General features: G+C 45.7%; 1 protein-coding gene across 1 annotated transcript; it reads right to left on the bottom strand.

The window, feature by feature from the left end:
• Window positions 1–244: 244 nt before the first annotated feature.
• Window positions 245–17,169, bottom strand: Abo2 (histo-blood group ABO system transferase 2). The gene is made up of 6 exons (NM_001271298.3): window positions 17,062–17,169; window positions 6,922–6,991; window positions 6,248–6,304; window positions 4,042–4,077; window positions 3,423–3,557; window positions 245–1,418 (listed from the first exon to the last, which is right to left on the bottom strand). Exons 1-6 carry the CDS (start codon window positions 17,078–17,080, stop codon window positions 731–733), a joined length of 1,005 nt encoding a protein of 334 aa, NP_001258227.3. The 5' UTR covers window positions 17,081–17,169; the 3' UTR covers window positions 245–730.
• Between the last annotated feature and the right edge of the window lie 495 nt (window positions 17,170–17,664).

Raw genomic sequence — 17,664 nt, 5'->3', positions numbered from 1 at the left:
CCAAAACTACAAAAGAAAAAAATAACAATCTCTTTATTGTAAATTTTAAATGGAGGCTAGAATATAAAAATAATTAGTAGATGTAGCACTCAGCACGTTCAGTCAGCATGTGCCTCTAATATGGAGTCTCGAGGGAAAGCACCTCAGTGATACCATACCTGACTAGCATCCATGAGGTCCTGGGTTCAATCCCAAGTACCTCACGAAAAGAAAAGAAGGAAAAATAAATGAAAAACTTCCTATATCACCTAGAAATGCATTTATTCCCAGGAATTGATAGATACCTATTCCCAAATAAACCAAAAATGATCGGTGATCTGCCCCGAATGAGCTGAATGGTAGATAAGCACCTCTGTGGACTGCAGGCTGACTCTCCCTGCCTTCCTGCCTGTTCCTATGGGCACGGGCCCTCTGTCAAGCCTCCCTGAAGAGGAAGGACTAAGCCCGAGGGAGGATGCACCAGCCCTCAGTTAACTATGTAACAGAGTCTCTCCATGTTCTGAAGATTCCATATACCATGCCACTCAATGCAAGGAGCTCAGGGACACATAGTGGAGATGAAGATGGTTGCCACTCCAGGACTCAAGTGTGTGGTAACCCAAGTGATACTGGGCCTGCTGGACTCTGAGGTGGGATAGAGGGTGACAATTGTCCCTCAAATCTTTTCAGTTCCAGCACAGGCTGGAGTGCCCCTGGCTATGGCCTGGCCTCTCCAACAGGGATTCAGCTATCAGTTCCTGATCGCCTGATGGTTCTTGGGCACGGCCACATATCTCAGCTTCTTCATGATGGAGGGCCAGCCCAGCAGCTGCTGGTCCCACATGTACTCTGGGGACAGCACCTTTGTCGGCTTATGGTATAGCAGGTACTTGTTCAGATGGCTCTCGTCATGCCACACGGCCTCAATGCCATTGTCCTGGTCCTCCACCATAGCCTGGTGGCAGGCCTTGGTGAGATGGTGCACCTCCACCACTGACCCCCCAAAGAAGGCTCCCATATAGTAAAAGTCACCCTGGTCCCAGGGGATGTAGGCCTGGGACTGTGGCCGGCGCTCATAGGTAAAGGACTCTCGTCGGCTACGGTAAAAGCCAGGATGCAGGGTGCCAAAGAGCGCTGAGAGAATCTCCACACCCACGTGGTCCCTGAACTTCATGTCCACATCTCCACACACCAGGTAGTCCACCTCATGCCAAAAGCGCTGCTCTGAGAAGTGGCTGATTATCTCCATCCTGTGCATGGACACGTCCTGCCAGCGGGTGTAGTTGCGCACAGCTAGCACCACCAGCCGCCGTCCTGCACCCAGGGGCACCTGTGGGACATCAGCTGGCCGGTCAGTGAAGACATAGTAGATGACCTTATGTCCCACCATGAAGTGCTGCTCTGCCGTCTCCAGGAAGAGCTTCAGGAACACCACATACCTGTAAGGGAGGACATAGGGGTATGGAGGTTTAACACAGCTAAAACAAAACTTACCGGTGCACAGGGACAGGCTGTGGAAACCATGGCTACCTGGAGGTTTGATCCTTCCTCTGTCCTGGCTACACTGCTGTCCTAACCCTCGTTTGCTGCAGAAGGCTGTAACATCAGCACCGTCTTAACAAGGAACACTGAGCTAGAACCCTGGAAGCCTTAAGCCAGGCAGCAGGGCTGATTCCTCAACTGGAGTTCCAGGCATATCTGCCACAGATATCTGTTGTCTTGGCAACTCTGTGGCAAGCCACCTCTCTGTGAGTCTGCCACAAACACCCTCCCACAATGACAGCTCCATCACAGTACCCACCACGCCTCATACACTTGCATCACCCTGAGCAGAGCCTCTACTCATAGAGACCCATTTCAAACCCCAGTGGAACTGAATGGATACTTAAGGGCCAGAACCCGCACCCCCTCCTTTGTGGCATGTTGCAGGGACCTGTCTCAGGAGAGCAACTGGTCTCCATATCCCAGACCTTCCTCCTCAGAAGATATATAGTACGTTTAGAAAAGGCACTGGGTAACTCACATACGTTCCTGAGAGTCATCCCCCATGAACTCCACCAGAACAAGAATTGGTCTCACAGGGTAGATTGGAAAAGGGTGAAAGGCACCCAAGAAACAAGGGGAAGCCTAAAACAAACCCTAGGTCCAAGGACAAAAGCCTTAGATCCCAGGTTCTAAGTCATCTCCCAGCCCAAGATTTCACCTGCTTCATATGGCTGCCTCTCTCTGGATGACCCCCAGGACCATGTGTCCCCACCTGGCAAATGTGCAAAGCCCCCACTTAAATGCCAGAAACAAGCAAGTAGCAGTTTTCCCTGCATACAGGTGACCATGGGGTTCCCAGCTAATCCCTTCAGAGGCCTTCTTTCCACAAAGCAGCTACCCACACCTGACAGGGTTCTTGCTGATGTACTCAGCAGCACCCAAACAAGTTTGTGTTTGTGTCTTCTTACTAAGAAGTCCTTGGTTCCTAGGTGCTCCAGACATTCGCAAGGTTCCTAAGATCCCTCCAACCAATCCCTAAACATCTCTCAAGTCTGTTTAGTTCAAAGGACTCAGAACTATCCTTGGGTCTCACCCAGCACTGCAGGGAAGCACAATGTCTTTCTCATGTGCACAAATGGCTTCTCTCAGCACCCATAGCCTTCCACACTGTAATGCTGCCCTGTCCTGCTTCCCACAGGGCACAGGTCTTGCCTGTGGCCTAAAGTCAGCCTGACCCGGCGTCTCAGGGCTTCACAGGTCTACTACTACCCACGGTGCCCAAGGCTGAGAAAGTTAAATGTTTCACCCAACCCTTGATGTCACCTTGTCCTGCATCTGAGGGCACATTGGTGGCCATAGCTCTGCTGGCCTCCTGTTCTTTCCTGCCAGCTCTATGGATGAAGAGGCCACCGTGGAGCCTGAGGGATGTGAATGGCACCTGGCTTAAAGCACAGTGGGAAGGGCAGCTGGCCTGGGGCTCTGGGAAGAGGCAGAGACAGCTTCCTTCACCGGTTGGCCCACCAGAGCTCAGGAAGGTGGCAGAGTGAACAAACCCCTCCCCTGCTTCATCCTAAATACAAGCGCGGAGGTTGGTATACTGCGCCTCCACTTGACCATTGTGTGTGCATATGTGAGGGCGCTCATGTATTGTATATTCTCATGTTTACCTGCCTGTGTGCATGTGTAAAGGCCAGAAGTTGACTTTGTGTATCTTTTGTCATCCATCTTATCTGTTCTTCAGACAGGGTCCCTTCATTGACTCTAAAGCTCACTGTTTGGCTAGTCTGTCCAACAAGTAGGCTGGATCCACTTGTCTCTGCCCTCTCCCCACATCTGAGATTACAGGTGCTGCCACCATTCTCAGCATTTTCATGGGTGTTAGGGATAAAACTCATGACCTCATGTTCCTGAGGCAAGTGCTTTACCCACTATCCATCTCCCCATCCCAAGATGCTTACTTTTTGATGGCAAACACAGTTAGTCCGATTGTGGTGTTCCGAAGCCTGAACTGCTCATTCAGTATGTCAATGTTGAAGGTCCCCTCCCAGATGATGGGAGCCAGCCAAGGAGTCAGGACAAGAACATCTGTCCTACTACATGAGGAGAGCCACCGGGAAGATGTGACCAAACATGCCTGCAGGAACCCGTCTCAGATCCCACACCCGCAGCTGCCCCCAAGGCTGGTCACCCACCCAGAATGGGGTTGTGTAACCAAGCAGCAGCGACTCTCACTATTCCAACTGCAGCCATAAAGGCCATTGGGTTTACCATCACCACATCTCCCTCCACAGCCTTGAAAATCCCTGATGACGGAAACAGAAAATAAGGAGCAAGAGCCCAAATGTGAAAGAAGAGACAGAAGATGATCTGGGCCCCAGACCTGAATCAAACAACCCTAAGACAGCTGATGAAAGTTGGTCAAGGAGAATTATAACCAGGTCTTTGGGCTTTTCCTGAGTTTAATTTTTTCCTGAGACTAACTCAGGCCTTCAGTTATGCTACTGAACTATTCCCCGGGGCAAGCACATCATCCTTTAGGACTCCTGCTCTACACATGCAGTGACTAAATCTACTCACGTGGGTGTCAGTACCCTTGGCTGGGGATAGGCCTTCCTGAAAAAGAAAACAGCAGAACCCAAGTTGACAGGAAGGTTATGGGATGCACGTCCCTGGCTGCCATGCACAGGCAACAGACCTTCGTGAGCAGTGGTAAGCAACCCACCCTGTCTGCTCATGATCCTGGGATCCAAGGAAGAACCAAAGCAGGGAGATCACAGTCTTCCTTGACAGAAGGTAGAAAGAGGAAATCACTTGACACGTCCCGCCACCTACCACGCTGAAGGCTGGGCGATCTAAGGACTACTTTAATTCACAAGCTGGATGAAACTGAACACACCTCTCCCTGGGAGATGCTGAGCACCCCACCTGGGCCTGCAGACTGCCTTGGTCCTGTCCCCGCTGGTGGCATAGGTCCTGGCTCCCTGTCTTTGTCAGGAACCAGTCCTATCATCCGTGTAAAGTGTTTCCACAAAGGGCCTGGGCCAGTGTATGGCAGTGAGCTGTCCCCACAAAAGATGTCAATCCTCAAGGGATGAAAACCACTTCTGCTAGCAAGCTGCATGCCCTATGATGGTGTGCAAACCAGAGAGCAGGGCTAGAATGGTGCTGGGCAGTAAGAGTCCTGGATACTCTTGCAGAATTGCTAAGTTCAGTTCTCAGCATTCACCTGGAGACCCACAGCAGTCTGATTCCAGTTGAGGGGACCTTGGACCCTTTTCTGGGCTGTTTGGGCACTGATGTTGAAAGATAGAGTTTTAAATTAGCTCAAAACAGGATCTGACTCAGGAAGACAGATTGTTAAAAGTGCAGGAGAACTGGTTCAGAGACACTGACCCTCCCACTTATCACCGGACAGAGTAAATGAGTAATGGGTTTTGTTCTGCCCCTGTGATGTTTTTTTCAAGTCCCCTTTCTGCCCTCAAGCCATTGTGTCCTGCAGAAAGTATTCCAGGAAACCGGCCTGTAGAGCCTAACCAGATGTGTTTCAGTTGCAGATGCCTCATCAACTATGACAAACATTTACCCTAAAGGACAATCAGGATCCGTTCTCAGGAGAATGCTTGACCTTTCCCCTTATTAAAATCCTAGAGTCTTAAGAACAGTCCTGTGACTTTGAGAGTTTCCCCTTGTGACATTTTTGGTATTTCCTTTAGACATCCCCTCATCTCCTGGAGCTTGTGACTTCTTCCTTTAAAACGCCCTTCTCCCAGCTACTTGGGGTCGACACCTCTGTCTCCTGCTTGGGATACGTGTCGGCCCGGAGATCTTGTAATAAACCTCGCCTCTGCTTGTTACATCCAAAATGGTCTCTCTTTGTCTGGGGTCCACGACTTCCTGAGACTTGAGTAAGGGTCTCTCTTCGGGGATCTTTCAACGTAAATGTGGCATACAGACATAAAGGCAGGCAACACACTCATATACTTAAAACCAGGGATCTCTAGAGAGACCGCCATAAAAGGTAGAACTGTGTCCCAAGACAAATGAAGGTGAGTGCTTTGCAGAGTGTAAAGCTGACACAAGAGGGAACTGGCGGGAGTAAGAATATAGGGTGGTAGGGAGGCTGTGTAGTCTACTTGGAAGCACAGCATAGACAAAAACCAAGGCCAGAGCCCCAGTTCAACAGCACACTTGGCTTGGAGGGAACACAGAGGGACTGGCTGCTGGAGAGTGTCAACAGGGTGGATCCAATCTCAGAAATCCTCCTACCTTCTGTTCTGAAGGATCATTAGCTACTAGAAGGAAAGTAGGCTTAATACAGACAAGCATGTGGCTGGTGCAAGGCCACAGAAGGCTTAGGAAAGCAGGCAAAGCCAGGGGATGCCTTCCCAAAAGACAGACTGAGAGGATCTGGAATTGGTGGGATGGAGAGGGTCTCCAATGTGGGTCCAGTCGTAGAAGGGAAAAGGCATTGCCCTCAGCCGGCTGCTGGGAAGGTGTGTGAGGAGCAGAAGCTCTTGGAGCTGCCCAGGCAGGTACAGAGGGAGGATGAGGCCGAAGTCAGAGAACACAGATGCCCATTTAAGACAGCAGGGGGCAGCAGAAACTGCAGACGCAAAGGCACCATGGACCAAAAACTTCATCCAGCCAGTAATCTATCCCCCTACACATGATCACACATACATATCATATCTATGACACATACACACATACAGACATGACACATACACATATGTACATCTGTGTGTCTGTGTGTGTCTCTGTGTGTGTCTCAATGCCCACTCACCTATTCACAGCTCCTGGGTGCCCCCATTCCTGGCTTCTGAGACTCAGGCACACGAAGCTGTGGGAAGGATATGCACAGGGGCTGCTATTCAGGACACAGACCTGACACCAGCTCTCTGTCCCTCCTTCCAAATGCACCACTGAATCCAGCACAGTGAGCACAGAAGATCCCAGTGGAGGTGAAGAGCCAGGTAACAGGGAAAAGCAAGCTGACCCCACTGGAAGAAAAGATGGCAAGAGGAGGAGCCTGGGAACAAGGTCTGCACAGGGACAACTCTGGTGCTGCAGACGGCCCTGACTCCATGCCAGACACCTACAACCCAAGACCATATCAAAGAGTATTCCCTGGCTGTCTACAGAAGCCCCAGTAGACATGGCAGTGTCTTGCTCTCTGAGGGTTCATGGACCATTTACATTGAGAGAGGGCTGAACTCCACCAGGCCTGCCCTCCTCTCTTTCCCTAAGGCCCACCCTCAGAGTTAACCAAAAGACTGGGTGTCCAGCCCCATTCCCCACTGGGGATCAGAGGCTTCACTATGTGGACAAGCAAAGCTGGTCATGCCTCTGTGGGTGCCAAGCCAAGAGCCCCCTCGTCATTGCTGTGGTAGTAGAAATGCATGCAGCTCACTGTCCCCATCAGGGTCTCAGCTGTTCCTTACCAAACTGGCTTCTTACCAAAAGAAGACTAAGACGAGCACCGTGAGGGGAAGGATTCCAAGATGAAGGGAGTAGCATTTCAGTCTTCCTGTAAAACAGCAGAACAGGATTTGGTTACTCACTGGCTTCTCAGGCCTGACCCCCTCCAGGCCTGTCCTGAGATTCAGAGGTCGTCCTGTATCCTGCAGCCACCACTGTATCTCAGGCAGCCCCAGTTCTGGCTAGAGCTCCAGCACCACTGAGCACAGAGAGGAAAGAAGGGTATCACTTCCCACTCGTGACTGCCCCTTGGGCCCTCACATCCTCATGACTCTGAGCCCTCCCTTCATTGTAAACTGAAATAAACCAAAATGAATACCTTGTTGTCACTGCTGCCTCCTTTACAGGAAGCTAGGACCAGTTCCCCTCTGACCCCATCCACAGGGACAGCAAATGCTCATTCTAGTGAAATTCTCTGACGTGTGAAGGTTGAAACCCAGAGATGATGTGTACTAGGTAAGAGCTCTACCACTGACCTATGCCCCCAACACTTCAGATGATTTTGATGTCTCTCAACGTTATGTGTTCTCATAATCAAGTCCACATAGTCCTAAAAGACATACATATAAATAGATTCATATGCCAGCTCTGGAGAAGGCTCTGTGGGTGAAGTTTTTGCCACAGCCACACAAGCATGAGGACCTTGTTCCTATCCCCAGAGCCTAAGTAAAAACCAGACACCGGGTAATCCCAACACTCCTACGATGAGGTGGGAAAGGAAAGTGGGAAAATTCATGAGAGCTCACAGGCCAGTTAGCCTGGCGTATACAGTGAGGAAGAAGAGAAGAGAGCCTGCCTCAAACAAACACAAGGTAAGGATGGATACCCATGGTTGTCCTCTGACCTTCATGGGCACCCACACTCACAGGACATGTCCCATCCCAGCCAGCAACTTTCCCTTTTCACCCACCCGATGTGGTAATGTGTATTAAACAGTTTTGTATTTATTTAGTGTGTGTGTGTGTGTGTGTGTGTGTGTGTGTGTGTGTGTGTGTACCTGTGAATGATACAGAGCACAGAGAGGTCAGAGGACAAGTTGGGGGGAGATCGTACTTCTCCTTTTATGATATGAGTTCTAGGGATTGAACTCAGGTCATCACATTTGGCAAAAACGACCTTTACCCCCCGAGTCATCTCATTTGTCATTTCTTAGATTTTCTCTCCACGTCTCCAAATCCCCTCATAATGGAACCCCTGATTTCTTATATTTTTGGCTGTGAGTCTAGCCTTTAACGACTGAGCAATTTCTGCAGCCCAGGACCCCTGATTTTTAAAGGATCCTAGAATCATATAATGAGAAGGCACCGTTTAAGCTTTATTTGTTCTCATTATGTTCTGCCCACCCCACCCCCTTGTACAGTTACTAGTTTAGCTGTAGAGAAATCTAACTGACAGGAGAATTTGTCCAATTTTGAAATAGTTGCTCCTTTTTAATTTCTGGACTGAAGAGATGGCTCTACTGTTAAGAGCACGGACTGCTCTTCCAGAGGACCAAGGTTCACATCCACCTGTCAGTCAGCTCACAGCTGTCATTAAGTCCAGTCCCACAGTATCCAGTGCCCTCTTCTGGCCTCCACAGGCACTGAACACACACGGTACACATATATGCAGGCAAAACACACACACAAATAAAGTAAAAATAAAAAATGAAAAAAAGCACTTTGCCCTTGATTGTTTGAGACAGGGCTTCTTTGTATAGCCTGGCTGTTCTGGAACTTACCCTACAGAGCAGGCTGGCCTCGAACTCAGAGGTCCACCTGTCTCTGCCTCCTGAAGATATGAGCCACCAGCTTAAAAATCAAAATTAAAGAAACTTCTTTAGAGTATAATTTCTATCTAATAAAATGTGCCCGTTTTAGATAAAGTTTGATAAACTTTGAACAACCCCCCTTACTGTCTATGACCCTACATTTCCTTCCTCATCTACATAGTAGGCATGGGACACATGTGCTGCCTTGTCTGACTGCTTATATAACACAATGCTGCTGAGACTCACCACAAGGTCATGTGAATTCTTGGAGAATAACTGGGGTTCATTGCCTTCCAGCCTAATTGAGAAACCTGAGTCTCAAGATAGAGAGACCCTACCTCAAAAGAATTAGTAGAAAGAGAACACCTGATGCCTTCTACTGGCTCTCATACACACACACACACACACACACACACACACACACACACACACACACACACCACACCTGTCTTAAAAACCACTGACTGAAAATCCCAGCATGAATGGTGAAGGGTTCACAAAGTCCCACCTCTAAGGAGCCATTTATAACTCACAACTGTGGGAAGGGAAGAGTCCATTTTTTTTTCAGGAAGACAGCCCCTGAGAAGCTTATCATGCTCCCATAGATGACCCTATATCTAGGCACATACAAGTGGTACTAAGTGGACTTAGTGGGTTTTAAAAGAACCACATTTGTGTGGAATCTTTTGTGGAATATGCTGCAGGTAGTAGGAGGGGAATAGACAGGAGCTAGAGGGATAAGCGGTTGATTTGATCAAAACATGTATATTCATGTATGAAATCCTCAAACAATAAAAAGTAAATCTAAAATAAGAAAAACTATTTTCTCTAAGCAATCAAGCTGACGAGACAGCTCAGCAGTTCAGAGAGCACATTGCATAGCTGAGGACCCAAATTCAATTCTCATTACCCTATCAGGTGGCACCACAGTCTCCCATAATTCGAGCTCTAAGAGGTTCTGCCGATACCTCTGATCTCCACAGGTACCTGTGCGCACAACCACAGAGAGACACATCCACAGCCACATAATTTTTTTTTTTTGGTTCTTTTTTTTCAGGGCTGGGGACCGAACCCAGGGCCTGCGCTTCCTAGGCAAGCACTCTGCCACTGAGCCAAATCCCCAACCCCACATAATTTTAAAGTAATAAAATTAAATCTTTAAACCTAAAACCACTTGACTAGTATGTGGGGCCAAGATTGGACTATGTATCCAGTCTGTGGAGCTGTAGTCTGTGGCCTTGTAATATAACCTGACGGGCAATTCCTCCAGCTATGCTTTTGGTTTTAAAAATATTTTGAAACCTTTGACTATTTGTTTATTTTCAAACCTTTGAATTTTCATTTAAGGTTTAAAGTCAGTTTGTTGATTTCTATAAAAATTTCCCTGGAGTTTTGCATGGTGTGATGCAAGCTCCAACCACCAGCCTAGGCAGAAGGCAGCTTAGCAACATTAGATCTTCCCACCTATGCATGGAGTGACTGTATTCAGTTCTGTAACCAATATTCAATGTATAGGCATTAGTTTGTCACTAACCACTCTTGTCTTCAGATGTTACTGAAAACGATACTATTTTCATTTGATGTTTAATAACTTTTAAAAAGTATCATACTAATAAAACCAATTTAGGCATTGACTTTGGTTCATGAAACCTTGTTCAGCTGACGTAGTCGCTGAGCCTGTCACACGTAGAGATGAGACATGAAAACAGAAGTAGAAAGGATCAGGGAAACTGAGGCCACACCACAGAGCGGGGAAGCCGGCTGCCAGGAGCCTGAAGAGAAGCAACTGAGAAAATGAACAGCAGGTGCACAGCTTAATTTAAGGCCAGAGGAACATTCTTTCTTGTTGATTTGAAAGAAGTGATGACACACTGTAACATAAATAAAAATTCATGAGAGATAAATGAATAAAATTAAAATGAAAGAGTAGTGCCAATTGCCAATGCTCATAGAAAATACTCAGGATAAAAATGTGAGTCTGACTACCTGTGACACTGACTGAAGCCAAAAAGCCCCAGATGTGACCCCAGGTGCATAATCAGAAAGTAGGGAGATAATTGCAATCACCAAGGACTTGGGATGTCTGTCGTCCAGGAACAAGATTTGCTGTGGGAGCAGGAATAATTTCTCAGTAATATATCTGCTTTCTAAACACTTAATGTACTTTAAGAAAATAGGGCGCCTTCCTGTTCCCACCTGTGCCACGACAGAGCCCCAGCCCACACCCCAGTTGCAGCTCAACTCGCCAGGTATTCTCACACATCCAGCTTCACAGGTGAGACCCCAACCCCCACCCCAATACCCGGGTGTACCGGGACCCCTGCAACTAGGGACACATATTCCCTACCAGCTCACCTTCCAGTTCCCAACTGTGCCAGAAGCAGACCCCGGCGCTGGACCTGAACGCATACAGCCCACATCCCAGTTGCAGCTCTACTCCCCAGGTATTCTGACACATCCAAGATCGCAGGATCACATGATTGCAGGATTGCAGGAAGGGAGACAGGGAGGCTCCAGTCAGGGACAGGGAGGCCAGATAACACCAGAAATAACCAGATGGCAAGAGGCAAGCCTAATAATATAAGCAACAGAAACAGTTCTCCCACCATAGCAAGTCCTGGATACCCCAACACACCTATAAAGCAAGATTCAGATCTTAACTCTCATTTCACAAAGATGATAGAGGACTTTAAGAAGGACATAAAGAAATTATGGAAAGAAATTAAAATTGTGTTCTCCCTTAAAGAAATTCAGGAGAACACAAGTAAACAAGTAGAAGTCCTTAAAGAGGAAATACATAAATCACTTAAAGAGTTTCAGGAGAACACAAACAGGTGAAGGAAATGAACAAAACTGTTCAAAGATCTAAAAATGGAAATAGAATCATTAAAGAAAACTCAAAGGGAGACATCCCTGGAGATGGAAATCCTAGGCATGAAAACGGGGGTCACAGATGCAAGCATCACCAAGAGAATACAAGAGATAGAAGAGAGAATCTCAGGTGCAGAAGATACACTAATGCACATCGACACAACAGTCAAGGAAAATACAAAAAGCAAAATGTTCCTATCTCAAAAAATTCAAGAAATCCAGGACACAATGAAAAGACAAAACCTGATAATAATAGGTATAGAATAAAGTGAAGATTTCCGATTCAAAGGACCAGCAAATATCTTCAACAAAATTATAGGAGAAAACTTCCCTAACCCAAAGAAAGAGATGCCCATGAACATACAAGAAGCCTGCAGAACTCCAAATAAATTGGACCAGAAAAGAAACTCCTCCTGTCACATAATATTTAAAATACCAAATGCACAAAACAAAGAAAGAATATTAAAAGCAGTAAGGGAAAAAGGACAAGTAACATATAAAGGCAAACCTACCAGAATTACACCAGACTTCTCACCAGAGACTCTAAGCCAGAAGACCTGAGCACTCTAAGAGAACAAAAATGGCAGCCCAAGCTACAATACCCAGGAAATTTAAAATGACAATAGATGGAGAAACCAAGGTATTCCAAGACAAAACCAAATTAAAAAAATATCTTTCCTCAAATCTAGCCCTACAGAGGATAACAGAAGGAAAAGTCCAACACATGGAGAGAAACTACACCCAAGGAAAGTCAAGTAATTAATCTTTTCACAAAAAAGAAGAGAAAAACACAAACATAATTCCACCTCTAACAACAAAAGGAACAGGAAGCAACAATCATTGTCCCTAATATCTCTCAATATCAATGGACTCAATTCCCCAAAACAAAGGCATAGGGTATGCCTTTTAAACTGTATGCTCTAGTACTATAGATGGTGGACAGTACTGCACCATACCTCTGTGAATGTAAAATAGTTTGTACCTCCTTCATGATACGTAGTAGTGACCGTGCTTTATCAGACTGTTTTTAATGATGTTCTTCAGAATGTGTTCTTTCCAGATGACAATTGAGAAGCTAACGTTAAGAAAAAAATGGTGCCAGGTACCACAAGAGTAACAGAACTGTGCTGTTTCCTGGGGTTTTGTTTTTTACTTTTTTTAATGGAGTGTGCTGGATGTCTCTACAATTTTGTTCAAAAGACTGCAGAACCTGGAAAGGCTGTGGCTGCTGTTGATGCACAACACACTGCTATCATTGAATATATATATATATATATATATATATATATATATATATATATATATAAATTTTTGGAAACTTTAGCCATGCTATCAAATTTGGAAAAAAGTACCCTAGTTCACTGTATTGAGTTAGCATTGTACAGAAATTAACAATCATATTGGTTTATAAATGTTGAATTCAAATTTTTCCATTTGTACATGGGTAACAAACTGTATTAAATATGCAAGGTCTTATCTATGTGGGTTTGATTACAAAAACTAATAAAGTATTTTCTAAATAATATAAAAAAAAAGAATAGGGTAACAGACTGAATACATAAACAGGATCCAAAATTTTGCTGCATACAGAAAACACACCTCAGAGTCAAAGATAGACATTACCTCAGAATAAAAGGATGGGAAATTTTTTTACTTTATTAACTTGAGTATTTCTTACATACATTTTGATTGTTATTCCCCTTTTTTCCCAAGCAAATGGTTACAAGAAAACAGCTGGAGTAGCCATTCTAATTTCCAACAAAATAGTCTTTCAAGCAAAAGTTATCAAAAAAAGGTGGAAGACACTGCATAGTCATCAGAGAAAAGACTCCACCAAGATGAACTCTCAATTCTGAGCACCTAGGCCCAAATGCAAGGAGACCCAGACTTGTAAAAGAAATGTTACTAAACCTCAAAGCACATACTGAACCTCATTAATAATAGTAGGAGATTCCAACACCCCATTCTTACCAATGGACAGTCCATGGAAACAGAAACTAAACAAAGACACAGGGAAACTAAATTATGAACCAAATGGATTTAACAGACATCTACAGAAGATTTCATCTTAAAACAAAAGAATATACCTTCTTCTCAGCACCTCATGGAATGTTCTCCAAAATTGACCATATAATTGGCCACGAAACAGGCCTCAACAGATAGAAGAACACTGAATTAATCCCATGTATTCTATGGACACCACGGACTAAGGCTGGTCTTCAATAGCAACAAAACAACAGAAAACCCCCATATACGTGGAAGCCAAACAACTGTCTACTCAATGATAATTTGGTCAGGGAGGAAATAAAGAGATTACAGACTTTTAGAATGTAGTGAAAATGAAAGCACAACATACCAAAACTTATGGGACACAATGAAAGCTTTTCACTCACGGCCCTGAGTGCCTCCACAAAGAGACTGGAGAGAGCATACATTAGCAGCTTGACAGCACACATGAAAGCTCTAGAACAAAAGGAAGCAAATACATCCAAGAGGAGTAGTTGACAAGAAATAATCAAACTCAGGGCTATAATCAACAAACTAAAAATAAAAAGAGCTATACAAAAAAATCAACAAAACTAGGAGCTAGTTCTTTGAGAAAATCAACAAGATAGATAAACCCTTAGTCAGACTAACCAGAGGACACAGAAACAGTGTCCGAATTAACAAAATTAGGAATAAAAAAAAAGGAGACATAACAACAGAAACTGAGGAAATTAAAAACAATCAGATCCTACTACAAAAGTGTATACTCAACAAAACTGGAAAACCTGGATGAAATGGATGATTTCCTAGACAGATAAAAGGTACCAAAGTTTAAAATCAGGATCAGATAAATCATCTAAACAGCCCCATAACCCCCAAGGAAATAGAAGCAGTCATTAAAAGTCTCCCAACCAAAAAAGTCCAGGGCCAGATGATTTTAGTGCAGAATTCTATCAGATTTTCAAAGAAGATCTAATACCAATACTCCTTAAATTATGCCACAAAATATAAACAGAAGGAACTCTACTCAATTCTTTCTATCAAGCCACAGTTACACTGATACCTAAATACACAAAATAAACCATCAAAGAAAGAGAACTACAGAGCAATTTCTCTTATGGATATCGAAGCAAAAATACTCAGTAAAATTCTCACAAACTGAATCCAAGAACACATCAAAACAATCAACCGTGATCAAGTAGGCTTCAACCCAGGAATGCAGGGATGGTTCAACACAGAGAAATCCATCAATGTAAGCTGCTCTTACGTGTTTTCAATTATCACCAAGCATCACTCACTACTTCCCCATGGAATTGAGTTTATAAGTGTGTTCAACCAAGCTCTGGACAAGCAGGTCTCCTCATACAGTGATCACTCCCAAGATGTTCAATTAGCCTTTTTATTAAGCTCCAAGGAAACCCAGAGCAGAGAGGGAAACCCAGCAAGCAGTCACTTTCCTGAACTCCTGGTTGGTCAGTTCTCCAGGAGCCAGCAGTTACTAAGAAGACATTCCATGCAGCAGCCATGCCCATCCAGCTAATGAGCCCCCCTCATCTAAACTCCAGGCTTACTTTCTCTGATGTAATTCCTCTCTACATCCCAGCACAGTGCACCAGCTTCTGGGTCTGGGCCTTCCCGGCAGTGGCTCTTCTCATAGCACACTTACTTCCTAGGTTTGCACACGCCAGGCCTCTCACACGGACTCATGTCTGTAAGCCTATGTTCTATTCCTGCTCAGTGTGGCAGGAATACTTCCCGGTCCCTGACTTGCTGATACAACCAGTGTTCAGCAAATTTCACAGGAAATAAGTAGAGATTAAACAATGGGAGTCACCTAAGAATAGGCACCATTTTGTAAAGCTCTTCAAAAACTCTGAGCATCTTCAAGGCTTGATGTTAGATGTCAAGTTGTCCATTACATGCTTGGACCATATCATGAACTGGAGTCACAAGTGTATGGGCATCCACTGTTCATGTGTATTGGGAAGGAAAAGGACAAATAAAGGGCTGGGTGCAGGGACAAAGGACAGAGAAGAGCCTAGGAAAGCAATGACAGAGCAGGGGTTGCAGTTACATAACCACAGCTCCGTTCACCCTTCCCACTGTGTCTCTCCAAACCTCCCCTTAGCAACAAGGGAGTGCCTCGCCCCTTCACAACCAAGGGCTTCCTGACACATCAGTGAACCCAAGGACATCATGGCCGACTGAGCACTAACACTGTGACTGTTGGAATCATGTGTCCTGCTCTGAGTGACTCCATGTTGTATAAATCAGGGTGCGGGTTGTTTGTTCATTGGAGGGCTTTGCCAGTGCTCCATCATCTGTCCAGCACCACCCATCCAGCACTGAATGACAAGTGCCTTATTCCTCGAAATAAAAATGAAGTTACCCTAGCACGCTATAAGACTATGGGTGTGCGTAGAGTATAGGATTCTATGGGCATCATAAAATCATATCTGGGAAACTGGACTGTGGTAGTTTGAATAAGAATGATCCATGTAGACTCATATATTTGAATGCTTAGTCACCGGGGACGGGCACTATTTGAGAAGATTTAGGTGGTGAGGCTTCATTAGAGTAGGTGTGGCCTTGTTGGAGTGGCTGTGTCACTGGGGGTGGGCTTTAAGGTTTAAAAGGTAAATGTCAGGCCAAAACTCACTCTCTCTCTCTCTCTCTCTCTCTCTCTCTCTCTCTCTCTCTCTCCTCTATCATACTCTGATGCTGCCTAGGGAGGAGGATGTCGCTCTAGGATACTGCTCCAATGCCATGGGTGTCACCATGATGATAATGGACTATAAGCCTCTGAAACTGTAAGCAAGCCCCAAAGAAATGCTTTCTCTTGTCAGACTTCCTATGGTCATGCTGTCTCTTCACAGGAATAGAAAGAACAGTGACTAAGACAGAAGCTGAGACCAGGGAACCGGGTATTGCTGTGACAGGCCTGGCCATGCTGTTGTCGGCCGAATGTGAACTCTGCAACTTCAGGCTAAAAAAGCGTTTGAACTCTCTAAGGGGATTTAATGTGCATCTGAGTAGGAGCACGGAAGACAGCAGCTGAGAGCGATAGAAACCATGAGAGCCCAGCTCAAGTTTCAGAAGGGAAGAATGCTGGTGAGTGGCCTTAAGACCATTCTTGAGACATTTTGGTGATGAATGCGGCTGCTTCCTGCACTTGTCCAAAATATATACCTGAGGTTAAATTGAAGCGTTTTGGATTAATGGTGAGGCAGAAGAGATTTCAAGACAGCCTAAATTAACTGGAAAAGGAGCAATCTGGACAAAGAGAAATATAAAATGTCCTATATGTGACAAGATGATAAAAGGTTAATTAAGAAAAGTCTGATGCGCCTCAGATAGGGGAGTGTCCTCGACTGACTTTCAGGGATCCCCTCTCTCCCTCTCCTTTGCTCTAAGCTCACTCTGGGTTTAATTCCCAGTTCCCTGCGAAACCAGAAGCTTTTCCAGGTAAAACACATCTTGCTGCTTACCCCAGTTCTGATAGGGTCACTCACCCAACCGCAGATCCTTCATTGCTCTGCTGCAGCATCCAAGTTCAATGCCCGAAGGATACAGGCAGGGAGGAATAGCACCCAGGAACACAGACCCTCCGGCACCCGGAGCCTCCTACTGACCAGCGTTTCACGAACAGAGCCCAAGCTGGCTGCTCCAGAGATACACGTGGTGCACAAGAAGCACTGCCCCTCCCGGGCTGTGGCATCCAGACCTTTATCCTGGGGCACATACTCCAGCCCAGGGCCACACACTCCTGTGCTCCTATCCCTGAGCAGGTCCTGCCTAGAGAACTTCAGTTTCCTGAAAAATTGTTAACACTAGCGGCTGCTTTACACACCACAATTCCAGTTCACAGGACTCAGCAGCAACCCTCTGCATCACCAACCCCATGGTCCTGTCCAGTGACCTAGAATTTGTCCTCTGTCTGATAGGGACTCTAGGCAGGCGGACACCATACCTGTAGGGTATCTACAGGGAGGAGGATCTAGCACACATAGGACAAGGTAGCAGCCAGTGCCCTGTTCTGGGTGGTACTTCCAAGACTATTAGAGACCTGTTTACACTTCTGCTTCTTGGCTGTGTCCTCCTAAACCACTTTTAGC

The sequence above is a fragment of the Rattus norvegicus genome, chromosome 3 (assembly GCF_036323735.1).
Source record: "Rattus norvegicus strain BN/NHsdMcwi chromosome 3, GRCr8, whole genome shotgun sequence".
Taxonomy (NCBI): Eukaryota; Metazoa; Chordata; class Mammalia; order Rodentia; family Muridae; genus Rattus; species Rattus norvegicus.
The sequence above is the reverse complement of the archived record's forward strand: the minus strand, read 5'-3'. Positions and strand labels throughout refer to the sequence as shown.

Excerpts from the sequence above, each read along its gene's own strand:
- Abo2 (NM_001271298.3), bottom strand. Across the intron at positions 3,558-4,041 it reads CCAAGGGTACTGACACCCAC|TAGGACAGATGTTCTTGTCC; the intron begins GTGAGTAGATTT and ends CTCCTCATGTAG. Across the intron at positions 1,419-3,422 it reads ACTGTGTTTGCCATCAAAAA|GTATGTGGTGTTCCTGAAGC; the intron begins GTAAGCATCTTG and ends CCTCCCTTACAG.